The sequence below is a fragment of the Pezoporus wallicus genome, unplaced genomic scaffold, assembly GCF_028554395.1.
Source record: "Pezoporus wallicus isolate ANWC-B61680 ecotype Strahan unplaced genomic scaffold, APGP_CSIRO_Pwel_v1 contig_3181, whole genome shotgun sequence".
Classification (NCBI taxonomy): domain Eukaryota; kingdom Metazoa; phylum Chordata; class Aves; order Psittaciformes; family Psittacidae; genus Pezoporus; species Pezoporus wallicus.
The window spans coordinates 912,748-926,950 of record NW_026641700.1 but is presented as its reverse complement, the minus strand read 5'-3'; the positions used below and the strand labels follow the sequence as shown (position 1 = coordinate 926,950).

The 14,203-nt window shown below is 37.7% G+C and overlaps 1 protein-coding gene across 8 annotated transcripts in view; it reads left to right on the top strand.

The window, feature by feature from the left end:
* Positions 1-9,562, top strand: part of RBMS3 (RNA binding motif single stranded interacting protein 3) — a 722,404-nt gene extending 712,842 nt beyond the window's left edge. For 4 of the 8 annotated variants that reach the window (XM_057424892.1, XM_057424891.1, XM_057424896.1 and 1 more), the window contains 4 exons: positions 278-358; positions 2,865-2,992; positions 5,110-5,173; positions 6,833-9,562. In XM_057424892.1, coding sequence (XP_057280875.1) covers positions 278-358; positions 2,865-2,992; positions 5,110-5,155 — 255 coding nt within the window. In that variant the 3' untranslated portion in view covers positions 5,156-5,173; positions 6,833-9,562. Of the gene's footprint in view, positions 1-277; positions 359-2,864; positions 2,997-5,109; positions 5,174-6,832 lie in introns of those variants that run through there. The other 4 variants (XM_057424894.1, XM_057424898.1, XM_057424897.1 and 1 more) reach the window with 2 other exon arrangements.
* Positions 9,563-14,203: the final 4,641 nt, after the last annotated feature.

Sequence of the window (14,203 nt, the reverse complement as noted above, 5' to 3'; positions counted from 1 at the left end):
ACGTAACCGCTATATGCTGCTATTGTGTCTCTACTGGTTGGGGTTTACTTGTGAGTCCATTTTAGAAGCCCTGTGAACAATCTAAATCTATTAACAAGATGTTTGCTGTTGCCTATATCCTACCACTGCCTAAAATCCTTAATTAAAAGAAATAATAGGCTATACACTAAGAAAAAAACTCTGAACAGGAAATTGAAATTGTGACATGCTTCTAATATGGTTTTATGCATCTTGCTTGTGGTTTTCTAATGTTCATTTGCCTTTAATTTTGTTCTAGTACATGACTGCTGCTGCACCTATGCAAGGGACCTACATTCCCCAGTACACTCCTGTGCCTCCAACAGCTGTCCCTATTGAAGTAAGTTTGCCTCCATCAATTACAGTAGATTGAAGGGCTAGCAGAACTCTTATCTATTATGCGTCCTTGCACCTGTTGTTTGAAAGGGGCCTAAAGTTACTTAATGGAATGTTGCCTGTAAGCTTCCAGCTTTTAAAATGAGGACTGCAGATTTCTTTCCTTTTCTTTTTTTCTCTTCCTTCTTTCGCTTCCCAGCCGCAAACCCCCCCCCCCTTTTTTTTTTTGTTTGTTTTGGTTTTGTTTTTTAATTATTTGCAAGGGCTCTTGGTTTTCATTTGTTTTGTTGTACAGCAGGACATGGAATAAAACATCAGTGATTATGACTGTTTTTTTCCCCATGTACTTGGGAGGGAGATGGGAAGAGACAGGAAAACAAACCCAGCAGGCAGACCACAAGCACAAAAGAGATTCCAAGAAGAGAAGATTGCAAGAGGGTTTGATGCGGTCCTTAGCAAGTATAGGTAATTGCTGAAACATTTAGCCACCAGAAAAAGTGATTGAGCAATGGAAACCTTCCTCTTGTATATACAGACGTGGAGGATGCTGCACTGACTGAGTGCTTTTCATCCTTGAGGAAGGATTCGCTCCCTCCCTCGTTGGGGCTGAGTCATGCTGATGACAGTCTAATGAGTAAGTATTTACTCAACCCTGTAGACCACAAGCTGCCGGGAGAATGTCAGCTTGGCGGAGGTGTCAGCTTGGCCTCCACTTCTGTGAAGCTTCATAAGGGCCGCTGAGCACAGTGAGAGGAGGGACCCTTGGCATCCTCTTCCCTTTGTGCTTCTCTTTGGTGCTACGCTCTTTTATTAATAACTTCTCTCGTATTCTGGGGTAATGCAAGGAATGCCAGGGTCTCTGTACTTCTGTCTTCGGCTGTGAAGACTTCGGAGTTTGTGCTGTTACTACTCTGGGCTAGTGGTACTGTTGGCATGGCTTCACCAACAGTCAAGTGGACTTGTCTTGGTTTCTTTCTTCTTTCTTACTCAATTTACAAGCCCTGAGATTCCCAAACAGGAAATGCTGCTACTGGTCAGTCATACCGAGCTGGTCATGTTTTAGTCTTTTTTTGCCTCAGGATAATTTTGCCCCAAACCTTGTTTGCTTCCAAACAAGCCATGAGTACCTCTTTCCAATTGCCATTTTAGGTATTAAACTGGGCAGATACAAATCCAAATTAAAAAGAAGTAGTGGAATGGAGAATGTTTCACAGCAGTGGCTGCATATGGTGCTTACCAGTGCTAATGAGAAATTGAGTTAATTCTTCCTCAGTCCTCCTCCCCATCACTCACTGGTATATTCATGCCTGCTAAAGTAACATGATGTCATAATTTTCTTCTATAATAAACAAAATATTATCTAAATATATAGCCTGTCTTGCTGTGATCCAGTGATGATAATTAATGTTTATCTGTATTCATGTAGCATCATGAACCAGGACTCTATTATGGTAGATGTTCCACAAGGAGAGAGCAAAAAAATACACCCTCTGCCCCAGAGAGCTTACGGTCTCAGGATGAGATGGACAAAAGCAGAAGGATAAAGGAAGTAGACAGAAAAGGATAATACTGATAGTCTGTTAAGCAACAGATACGAAGAATTTCTGAAAAATTAAACTGATAGTTTTAACAGATAATTTAAAACAAACTACCTGTTGTTTACACAGGACTCTAATAAAACCAAAGCAAGTGCTTTGTGCTCCCTCTTCTGGCTCTGTTGTGTGCAATACAGTAATAAAGCATATTCCCTGAAGAGACCTGCTAGTGTTATTCATGTGATCAATGCACCAAGCATGAGAGTAAAGGAAAGAAAACGTAGCTTACTTTGAAAGCGTAAATATACGTAAAAATAGTATCATTCAGACTGTCTAAACAGGAAAAGATATGCATGATGTTTAATTTTCTTTTTTTTTTTTTTGAAACATAAATAAAACTTCATTGGAGCTTTGACTTAACAGATAAAAGTCTTTAGTGTGAAGTAAATTTATTTTTGAAGAGACCATATAAAAGCAGTGTGTAGAGGAGTGTGGTATTTTTCCAATGCAGCTAAAATTCTGTTGGAGGTGTAGTAAATTAAAGAGCAGTGAGCCTTTATCGCATTGCAACTCAGGCAAAATAAATGTGAACTCACTGTGAGGTTGGGGTAAGTAAGTGGAAATCAGAAGAGCCATACAAATGTTGGAAAAAGACAAGAGGTAAAATCCAGAATCCACTGAAGTCAGAAGTTTTACCTCTGTCTTTGAAGGCAGGGAACTGCCCTCAAAGGTGTTTTCCACTGCAGCCTGTGAGAACAAAATACTACAGGGGCTGGTATGCTAAGGAAGCTCCTTGTTGCCAGATTAGCTCTAAAACTGATGGAGTTTGTTGGATGAGCATGTGGTTCTGTTATCTCAAATTCTCTCAGCCTCTAGAGAAATACAGTAATGGAGAGCTTGTGCTGAGCTGTTTTATGTAGTTCATCACAGTAAGCAAAATTAGTAAGTTTTTCATGTTATCATTTGATTCCCTAGGGTGTTGTTGCTGATACTTCTCCACAGACAGTAGCATCTTCATCACAGGAAGCCAGTGGTCAACAGCAACAGATGACAGTGGAAACATCCAGTGAACATGCGCCTGCATATTCTTACCAACAATCTAAGTGAGTAGGCATGCACTTTCTAACCAGAAGGTTTTGATTCTTGATTAGAGTGGGCGATATTCTGCTCCCCACTTTAGCAATATAAATTCTGAGTAGTTTTGTTAGGTTCAGATGAAGTCTGGATATATAGCAGTGTAGTTAGCAAAAGATTTTGGCTGATGGCCTCACCTTGGCAAAATGTCCTTGCCTGCAATGATATGCTCTCTAACTGTCTGCCGCTTTTCTGGACTCAGAAGGATCTCAACAACTGCATTAATGATGATCATGCTGGGCTAAAGCAGCATCTGGCTTCAGAGGTTAAAGAGGGTTTAAATTTTGCAATGGTGAAAATATTGGCACAGTACACATGTAAAGATTTCTTTCTGGAAGGGTAGCTAATGAAGCAGTATAAATTGCCCCAACTTGGTATTTGTGATTATGCAAAATCAATGCCTTGCAGACATTGCTCCTGAGAGCAGTACTTGCTCCTGAGAGCACAGGAATTGGAAACAGAAGAAGGGTTAAGAAAGGGATGGGGAGAAGCACTGCTCTGTCTTTCTTCTGTCCTCTTCACCCTTTGTTTTCTTCCCATGGAGTACATTGGAAAAATTTATACCCTGACAAGGAGATCTAGAATGCCTAAAGAGTAGCTTAATCTTCAGCATAATCCTCAAAAATTCCTACTCTTTGGCACATTAAAACCATATTCTCACAAAGGGAAAGTTACACAGTGACAGGGTACTCACCGGGGATGATCAGTGTTGGACAGATCCTAGGAAGGAGCTTAAACCCAGTCCTTTATTAATACATGTATATTTAATGCTGCCATCCCTGTGAAAAGGAAATTACACATTTTTTATACTGGGGTTTTGGGGAAGGAAGTAGACAAATAGCCAGAAAAGAAATGTGTCAGATATGTCAGTCAGTGCATCATGACATAGTACTTAAGAGAGGCATAAGGTGGGAGCTGGTATAAGAATGATTAGAATTATACCAGTCTGTCAGTTCCTTTACTTCATTTTTGACCTCTGGAAGTGGAAGATGCATTTATTTGTCTCACATATGAGTAACATGTTTTTTCAAATCAATGTCCCTTTTTGACGACAATAAAACATAAGACCTCACTATTTCATGTGTCATGCCCATATTTGTCTATACTTGTGTATTACAAAAGCAATTCATCACAAGCTTTTTTTTGATGCACCCAATTGGAGATGCAGTATATGCATGTGAATCCCTTCTAGTCATCAGTCTTTCTGGCACCTGTAAATAAATGATGGAAAAATACATTTAGAGTATAATGGCCAAAGAGAGAAATATGCTGTTGGCTTATTTTGATGACTGTGTTCTATAGGAGTTTGGATCTGACTGTTTCTGTATTTCAGTTACCATTTTCTAAGTCTCAAAGGAGAAGGACTTTGTTCAGAAGTCCTCGTAAGGTATCTGTAAGCAGCAGATTCTGGCATTTTTCCCAAATAGGAGGAAACTGAGCTGCAGTTCTTTCTTGAAATGGGTGCTGTGTTTCTTGCCAATGTGGTGAATTCCCACATTCTCTGAGAATGAGGTCCCTCATCTTTCCTTGTCAGCTACAGCCTTTTTGCAATGATGGATAAACTTCTAATGGCACCAGCATTTACAGTCAGAGGATTTTCTTTTTTAATCACATAGGCAGATCCACTAGAGATTTTTTATTATGATTATTTCAGTATTTTTGTCTGAAACATGCCCTCTATTTATATCTGCCAGTTGGAGGCAGAAATGCAATGTGAGGGAAGCTGTAGAAGCAAATCAAAATACATGAAATCTCTGTCTTAAAAAAAAAATTCTGCCAGAATATTTCAGTAACCTTTAATGTAAGACCAAGTGAAGTTGTTTTCTAATTAAAATATAGTTTTATTATTCTGCTCTTTGAAGGGCACATTTGTTGATAGTAGACATTGTGGCCAGTATACAGCAGCTGTTTTCAAAGCAGGTTGAGAGGAAGTAATTAACATGACCAGACAATGATTTTGTCAGATATAGGCAAAGGAAAAGCAGACACTATAAAATTATTTCATAAGAGCTGATCAGTCAGGAGAAAACTTATAACAGTGTATTTCATTATATTTATTTTCTTTGCAACAATGACGAAATTGCAGGCAACGAAGGAGAGGCAATGTACTCAGAATGAGCTGGGTGGTATAAGGACTCTGTACTCTCTTTGTAAGTAAAAATAAATCACTAGACTTGAAATTTAAATTCTACTTTTTTAATCAGCATACACCTTCTTTTATTTAATATGCTGGCTGCTGTACTTGAGGATCCCACCCATAGACGTTCAGGAATTATGTCTTCATGTCAAAAATATGGCTACCTATTGTGTAGCAATATAGGAGAAACAACCCTTGTTTTTTTGAGCAGAGGACTCTGCTTTATGAGGAAATCACCTCTTTCTATTTTAAATACATACTCCCTTTTATCCTTGTAAATCTTTAATTTTGCACATAAAAGTAAGAAATCTGTGAAGTGGAGATAGAGATCCTTTCCCCCTGAAAAGTGTACTGTCTTCCCTCTAAACAAAACTCTGCCGGACAACAAGCTGTGATTTTAAAGGTGGAAAGAATTACATTTTCTGGAGCCTTTGGTGGGCAAACTCAGTGCCAGGTTAGATTAGAGAGTGTGTGCTGTGACCTTTCAGTGGATATGGTCTCTCACATATATGGTGGCCACTTGACCCAGAGGGGCAGTGGAACCTCAGGAGGTGACCATCACACTTGAGTGCTCCTACCATTTGTTAGGCATAGAAAACCCAAAGAAAATAAGTAACTCTTGCTTTCCACGTAAATCTGTTGTTAACATTCAAAATGTTAATTTTCAGACTTCACGCAATGAAAAAGTCCTTTGGTAAAGTCAGCGTTTAAAATTAAAGTTACTTTTATGTTTACCATCTCAGAAAAACAGTTTTGTGGCAAATGTTATGTCATCAACATTCTTCACAATTTAACTCCTAGTATTCAAATTAGTTTAAAACGAAGCAAGGCAAATGCATTAATGCTTGCAAATGGAAAGGTGCTGGATTTTCTTGTGTTGAACTTTGGTTGGAAAAGGATTTTTTTACATGCATTTTTCAGAACTGTAGGAAAAGCATTAGTTAACCCTTACTGGTAACAGCATTTATTACGTAGGTTCTATGTCTCCCCCAAGATATATATAGTCTTGATAAATTTGATATGATACATCTTTAATTGACATGAAACCTCAGAAACACAAATGTAGAGTTATCTTCCATAAGAAAAAGTTTTGCTTATTCTGTATGCTGAATTTAGAAAGATTGGACACTATATGATAAAAAGAATGCTAATTTTTCTAATTAATATTATATTGAATGTTTCTACTAAGTTAGTCATAAGCAGCTCATTAAGCAGACTGCTCCACAGTCTGTTTCTGTCATCAGAAAATGTGTTCTTTTTAGCAAATTGGATGTATCCTTTTATTGTAATTTTATCCTTTATTATTAGTATCCACAATAAATTGTGCCACTTATTATTATGAAAGTATTTGCTATCTTATTGAATTACTCTTGAAATATTTATACAGTGTTAAGCCACGTATTCAGCTCATTTCGGTGTAGTTAGACTGCCCATTAAGCATAACATTAACAAGAGCAAATTCATCTGCTTAGGATGTGTTAACATCCCCAAAGCAGGAGTTCCTACTTTCTGCCTTGCTGCTTTCAGCTTAGTGGTGGTATCATGTTTAAACAGCTGGAAAGTTAGTTTAGCTTGGATAACTTTTAAAGAGAATTGGGTGGAAGAAAAGGAGAGCAGCCTATTTCAAAGTTGTTTTGACTTAATGACCACTTTAATTCAATTGTTTTTACAGACAGTAAACAGGACTGAAGAATGTCGGTCTGAAATCTTTGCCTTGAATGGAGAGACTTCGCTGAACAAGAAGTTGGCTTCCAGTTTGCACAGGCGTCAAATGAATGCTTTTTTTTTTCTACCTTTCCCAACGAAAACAAAACAGTGTTTTTATGTGCTGTGCAAATGGTTCCGTCATGTAGTCTTTTTTTTTTTGACTTCTTTTTTTTTTTTTTTTACTAAAGAAAGAACCCAGAGGAAAACCTCTGGTTGACATTTCATCTGGACAAACATTTGAATTCAGAATTTACCTGGAAGTGTAGCTAGATTTATTTTTGTTTTGTTTTGTTTTTTTAAACAGAAAAACTGATGATGTCAAGAGGGAGCAAGTTGTGATGAAAACTAATTGTCTTCCTCAAAAATTAAGCTACTCTTTTTCTCTTGTTTTCTTTTCCTTCTTGTTTTAAATCTAGAGTGGGGTTTTTTTGTTTGTTTTCGATTTTTTTTTTGTTTTTTTAAAGAAATGTTTAGGTAAGGTTTATCTTGAATCTTAATTGCCTTAATTTTAAGGACGTCAAAGGCTCTCAAGGCAAGCTGTCAACGTCTTGTTAGAAAAACTGAGAAGGAAATGAAACTGCTCACACCGGTGCTGGTGCAGAAGTTTAATAGACTGAGTTTTTGGAGTGAACAAAAAATAAACTGTACAGTTTAAAAGAAAATGATTTTCTTCTTTTGAAGAAAAGTTGATGATAAAGGAACTGTGGCAACTGAAAGGATTGGAAAAATGCTGGGACTTTTATGAACTTTGTCTTAAGTGTTGACAGAAAAAAAATTCTAGAAGGCTAAGGCATTTTACAGTAAAGTTATTGAATTGAGAAAAAAACATACTGCATTATAGAGAATGCAGGGTTTTTTTCTTGCAGAATGCAGATTTTTTTATTTACAAAGCGTGATCGCTAGCAAAAGCATTAGTGCTTTTTATCTGCAGTCTTTTTTATGAGCTTTAAGAAGTTTTTAGTCTGCTTTGCTTGTCACATTGCAAAAACCTAGCTTAAGAGCATTAAAAAAACTTAAGTAGATAGGAGCTTATGGTCAAAAAAAGTGCAAAAAAAGCAATAGATAGAAGAAATTGTTGACAATTTCTGTAGTCTTTCCTAGTTGTGAACAAATGCAGCCTATGGATGGCCTATTTTATACCAAAGATGAAGTGACACCCTAACGCAGTCCAGAAGATAGAGATTTTTTTTTCTTTTTTTATCTTTATTTGACCTACATGGCCGGACCAGTTCTTACTTTCTTGTTTGTTTAAACTATCTTCCACTGGTGTTTTTACATACTGCATATGTTTATAGTGGAAATTTCGGAATAGTTGGGGTTAGAAGCTCATTAATGGTGTGCTTTGGAGAACATCCCAAAGCAAGGAGGAGTAGGTTGCCAACTAATCTGTCCAGGTGGGCTTTAATTTTGATGAGTTTTTCTGTTACATTGCCTGATCTTTGGTATTTCTACTGAAACAAGAGTCTTCCTTCTGAATTCCGACATACTGCAGATTCATTTCTTCACCTCAGTCTTTGTCATCGTCCAGCATGCATAGCCACCTTAATTCTGTGTTTGTTTTTCAGTGATGCATTTGAATTGCCAGATAGAGGCAAGCAAAAGCAAACCTGATCCTTGATCTCATTTTAGCTCTCCCTTACAAGAATAAATGTTGAAAATAATGTAGTATTGTTATGCAGACAGGAAGTTAAAAATTATTCTTCTCTGCTATTATTTCTGCTGTCTTAATATGTTGGCTGACAATCACTAATGTACGATTAGGCAAAAAAAGACACTAAATGGAATCCACTGAAACCTGCTTTAGGAATGACAGTTATTTTCCATAGAGAAATCTTGGTTATGGCCCTCACTTTTTCCAAACAGATGAACGAAAAAGTTGAGAAGCAAGTCAAAAGATGGTTTTTTCCCTTAAGGAGACAGAAGAGAAGCAGCATTCAAATGTATGCATACATACACATACATCTACATGTAAAAATTAAACCAAGCTGTTTTCTATCTTCCTTCTACCAGAAGAGAGGGGAAGCTTCATCACATTTATTGTGGTGCATTAGAGACAGGGTATCCATTAAAAATAATAAAATTAAAACATATATATTGGATCAATCTGATTCAGCTACCCAATTCTAAAAAGAGATCTGTGTTGCCCTAACCTGACTTTTTTGGGAAAAAGAACACAATATTTTTTTAAATTGATAAAACAAGATCATATTTTTTAACATGGGGGGAGGGAAGGGGTTTCCCAAGTAAATGGCTGCTAGATATGCAACATAGAAAAGAGAGAAATGGGGGTTCACATGGTTCTCCACCAGAGGAAGAGGGCCTGATTTTCAGAAGTGGTAAAACTTTTGCTTTCTCCAGAGTAGTTGTTGATATTCAACACTTCTGAAAACCAGACGATGCCAAAGTAAAAGAACAACAAAATCCGCAATTCAGAAAAGAAAAAAAATCCTTCTGTTTCACATGCTGTCTCATTACTCTTGTTTCCTTTTGAGAGTGGCACTTGAATTTTGTCTTTGGATAAAGGTTCCCTCTTTCTTTGGAGGGCATATGAGGAAAAAAAAAAAATCGATCTAGCCTTATTTTCTTCCTTCCTACATGTATTCTTTTTCTGTCTCTCTCTGAATTCTTTGTACAAAAATATAACCCCACTCACAAGTCAGTTAAATATGTAATAAATACATTTGTTTCTGTGTTAGTTCTAATGTGACACACAAAGTCTCATTTACTATCAACAATGAGGCTACAAGGTAGCTACCATGTGGCTGATGAATATGCTGAGGTACCTTCTTGTTTCTATTCAGAACTCTGCTGCTTTATTTATACATTCAGAAACTTTTTTCTTATTTTTTCAGCAAAGTTAAACGATCTCAAGTGTTTTTTATTAAGCTCAACAGGCATCACAGTAACATGATGCCTGCAACTTTAAAGTGTTTCAAGTGCATTCTGTATTAGAACTGTTCCCTTATTTTTCCATGCTATAATGTTCAATAGTGTTTGAAATAAAAAGAAACAAAGCAAAGAAGTAGAGGAAGAAGAGAAGGAAAGAAAATGGATCCCTTAAATACAGCTGATCATATTACTGATCCCAAAAAAACCAGTGAGCTGGTACTTGAAATTCCTTGAATTGTAAACAATGTGGACCTTGAATATAAACAGTCATAGATTATAAGGTAAGAAAAAAACTTATTTGGAACATACAAAATGATCAGAAAGTAGTAACTTATTTGTAAAATAAGAAGATGAGGGAAAAGAGAACAGTAGAAAAGCAACACACTTTCTGCATGGATGTTGTTGTAGGAGAGGAATACTTGTGGCCTCTGAAATCTGAAACTGGTTTTCTTTGTGTTCTGGATAATAAGATTTTTTGGAAGATTTTATTATTATCTGTTTGAATTTCTGTTTTCCTTTTTTTCTTTTTCTTTTTTTTTTGTGGAGACCTGAATTTTTAAAGTCGATATCTGTCTGTCTTACCAATTTAGCTTTAAATATCAGGAGGGTTCCTGAAAGGTTGCAGAAACAACTGTAGAAGTCTAAGGCAATGGTGCCTGGCCCAGAGGTCTAGAAGTAACATTAAATCCATAAGCTGAACTGCGTATGTACTTTCCATCACACCTGAATACTTGTAAATAGTAAAATCTGGATGTTCAGGTTTGGTATTTTTGGTTTTACCTGAAAAGATAAATACAGAAGGGGTGTCATAAAATGATGAATTATGGCTAGAAAATTCTGTATACCTGGGCTCATCACTTAACATTGAGGAAAAAAAATGTTACAGTGGAACTGAAGAGAGTGTTGTATTTGCAGGTGCTGACTCAAGTGTAGATCAGGGCACTGAGAAGTCTGTTCCCAGTGAGGTTGCTGAGGGACTCTCCTTCCTATCTGGCTCTACTGCTGGTTTTGTAAGCACTTTTCACCTGTGACAGTCAGGCCTCAAATTGTGAATGTCCTCTTACTGCCTTCCAGTGAAACAGACTCTTGAAATGTCCTTAGCTTGTGCGTACTTGTATAGTTCTTTTTACCAAGAGACTGCCTTGGTTGTGTTGGTCAAGAAATGCACTGTAATGCGGAATGAGGCGTATCTGAGAGCAATTGCATCACACTGTATCATCTTCTGCTATGGATGCATGCCCAACTGTGGAAGATAAAGGCTGGTGATTAGAGAAGTGAGGGCTTAAACTTTCAATGGGCTGAAGCATTCAAATGGATTTTTACTCAAGTAAAAATCAAATGAAGGGGTTTATTTATGTATGTATGTGTACCAAAACTCAGCAAATTTGAGGAAGCCTGCATTGTAATAAAGTTTATTTTTAATATGTCATAGTATTTGGATCTATATTATGTTGTTTATGGTACTGAAGGATAAGACTGATACTAAGTGTTTAACAGATTGTCATGCTTCATGACTTTAAGCTTGATGGTGCTCCTCATGCCACTTCATTTTAATGCTGAGGCTGACATGAGCAAAACAGGTTTAGGCTGAACTCCACCTATAGCAAGAGTCATGCTAAAAAGTGATAATGTGCTTAAAGTAATGAATCAATCCATTTGTAGTGATGAGACCAAATGTGGTAGTTGAAGATAGTAATGTTTGATACACACATGGTCAACATTTCCTTTCAAAACTTTATTTGACATGAAATTGGTCCGGATAGAAAAGAAGTGCTGGAGGGTGAGGGATTTTCCTGGTCATTCTCAGTAGCCCACATGAACTAAGAAAATGGTCATGGTGTGATGGAAATGCAAAACAGAAAACAACAAAGATGCTTACATTTGGTGTTTTAATCTTTTCTGTTTAATGACAATTGGCTCTAGTAACAAAGATACCTTTCATTTCTAACACGCATACACACAATCGTGCATGCACACTTTCTCAGGAGGGCTGAGTGAGCAGCAGACTTCTCCTCTCCCTCAGTTGAGCAGATTTCTAGAATCTCAGCAAGCAGCAAAGATACAGTGTGAGTTATTTTTCCCTCAGAAAGAGCACCGACTCTTTCTATATTGCTTCCATCACCTAAATAGACTAGAGTGCTGTGTGTACCCCAGAGTTTTATTCACCTTTGTGCCTCAAAGCAGGCAGAAGAGACCCTTTCTTCTCCCCTTTATTAACATGCTCTTTTTTAAAAATTAAACATAAAAATGAGATGAAAGTTAAAAAAAAAAATCCCAGTGTTTGTTTAGCTTTCCATGATGAGAGAAATTATTGTGTTTATGTCAGTTGTTCAGTTCAGCTGTTAATTCCCCAACAGTGACAGCTGAGTTCTTTCACCTTAATAAAAATGTGTAATGCAATGAAAAATGTCAGCCTTTGACAGGTTCACAAATCCATTTTTCCTTGTAGGGCCAAAGCCTGCAAGGTGTAAGCACCTTCCAAGATCTGTATCTGTTGTCCTTAAGAGAGTATCTGGCCAACATTAATTTTATGCCTTTAAGTGTCTTTCTCTTGGGTAATAATTTTATGAATTTGGTGAAATTTACAGTCAGTTATATTTTTAAAAGCCCAAAAAATACAGCCTAGAGAAGAGAACATGATCTTTATGTAACTGAAGTATTATTAAATATGCTGTATTCCAGAGTGGAAGAAAATTCTGCTATCTTATGGAGGCAAAATAATTTTATGTAAAGCAAGGAAGCATACAGAATTCATATAGGAATTTTAAATTGTTTTCCTTTTTAAAGGAGATTGAACAGATTCTGTCTGTAAGAAAAATCAAAGCAACTTTGAAAGCAGATGAACTTCCTATCAAGAAAACATGCATCACACAAATGGGACAGAGGTTCTTTAAAGCCCTTACAGACCTCATTGTAGCCAAAATGTAGTATGCAGAACCTCTGTGGTACATTAAATTATGAATCTTATTTATATGGGCATCTGTGTGCTGATGTCTCAGCATGTCTTTGAAAGATCTGTACTGCTATGATTTTTTTTTATGTTTTCCATTTGTACCACAATCCTAAATAGCTGCCATTTTCCCACTCCTGGGGCTTTCTGTAGATCAGTGGATGTTAGGTTTAAACTTCTGTTTTCTTTGATGAAGCTTTCAATAAAAAAAATAAAGAAAGAAAAGAGCTGGGTGACTCCATTCTTGTGGCACCTTCCTGCAGAGGCTTCCCAGGGCTGTGGCTCTTGTGCTGAGCACAGAGGGAGTAGAAAGGCTTTGCGGCGAAGTGTGCCTCGTCCGTGTCTTCACCAAATAGAAGGAAAGCATTGGAGAGACAGGATGGCTCTGCGGCCCTATCAGCAGCACAACCACCCACACTGTAGGAGGTGAAATACAGGAGAAAGTTTTTCTCACTCCAAAACTGAGTGTATAGTAGTAAGAGATATCTGCTGTCCAGGCTCTCAGCTGTGCACCTGCTAGAACAATATTGCCTCTGTTTCTGAGGCTTATTTTAAAGAGTGACTTCAGGGCAAAAGTTGCTATGTGGAAGACAGAAAATCTTTATTTGTGGAATAAGAACAGCCTAAGCAGTGGTAGTGCGAACTGTACTTCATCTTGAAAGGGAACTGGAAGGTAAATTGCCTCCTTGGCCATATCTCACTGGGAACAAGAAAGCTATTTGGCACACTTCCCCATGGCTGCTTCAGTCATTTGTGTTGCCATGTGCATTTCTTCCCGTGAGGGCTGTTTCTGTGATGAAGGCAAGGGCGTGCTGAAAGTGTCCAGAAACTCTCCTCCCCAGCCAAGGCGCTTTATTCACATGCTGGAACTCACTGACTCCTCGCTTTTACCTACCAGTAATATGTCTGTCTCCTTCAGCACTAAACATGTTTTGTGGGATTGCCTGCACGCTTTCCTTTTCATTCTTTCTGCCTGATGAAATGTCTATTGGTGAGCTTCTCACTCCATCAATCTAATCAGGAATGTCCACGAAATCTTTAGAAGATGGAGGAATGGGAGGCGGAAGTGGGTGAGAGGGTTTTTTTCAACTGCACATATGCTGAAATGCCCATTGCTGCTGGCTGTGATGATGGTGAGAGAAGGAGGATGGCAGGAGACTGAAGCTACAGCCTGCCTGGCACTTCGAGTAGTAGCTGAGTGGGAGAGCAGCAAAAAGTTAGACATGTTGTCCCACCAACACAGGCAGTACCAAGGTAGTTTATAGCGGATGCTCTGGCATCAGGTTCAGCTTTGTCACCAGGACTGCTCTATTTCCAAGATAATTCCACTTCAAATTCTACTAACAATATCACTAACAACTGTGGTATTCGTGGTTTTGGTTTTGTCGTCTGTCAGTTTGGCTGGCTGGCTGCATATGGAACCAGCCTAAGGGGGGGTTGCATCATCTTCCACAGAAGTGCAGGTAAGAAGACTTTCTCCTCTCCTTCTCTTGGTCC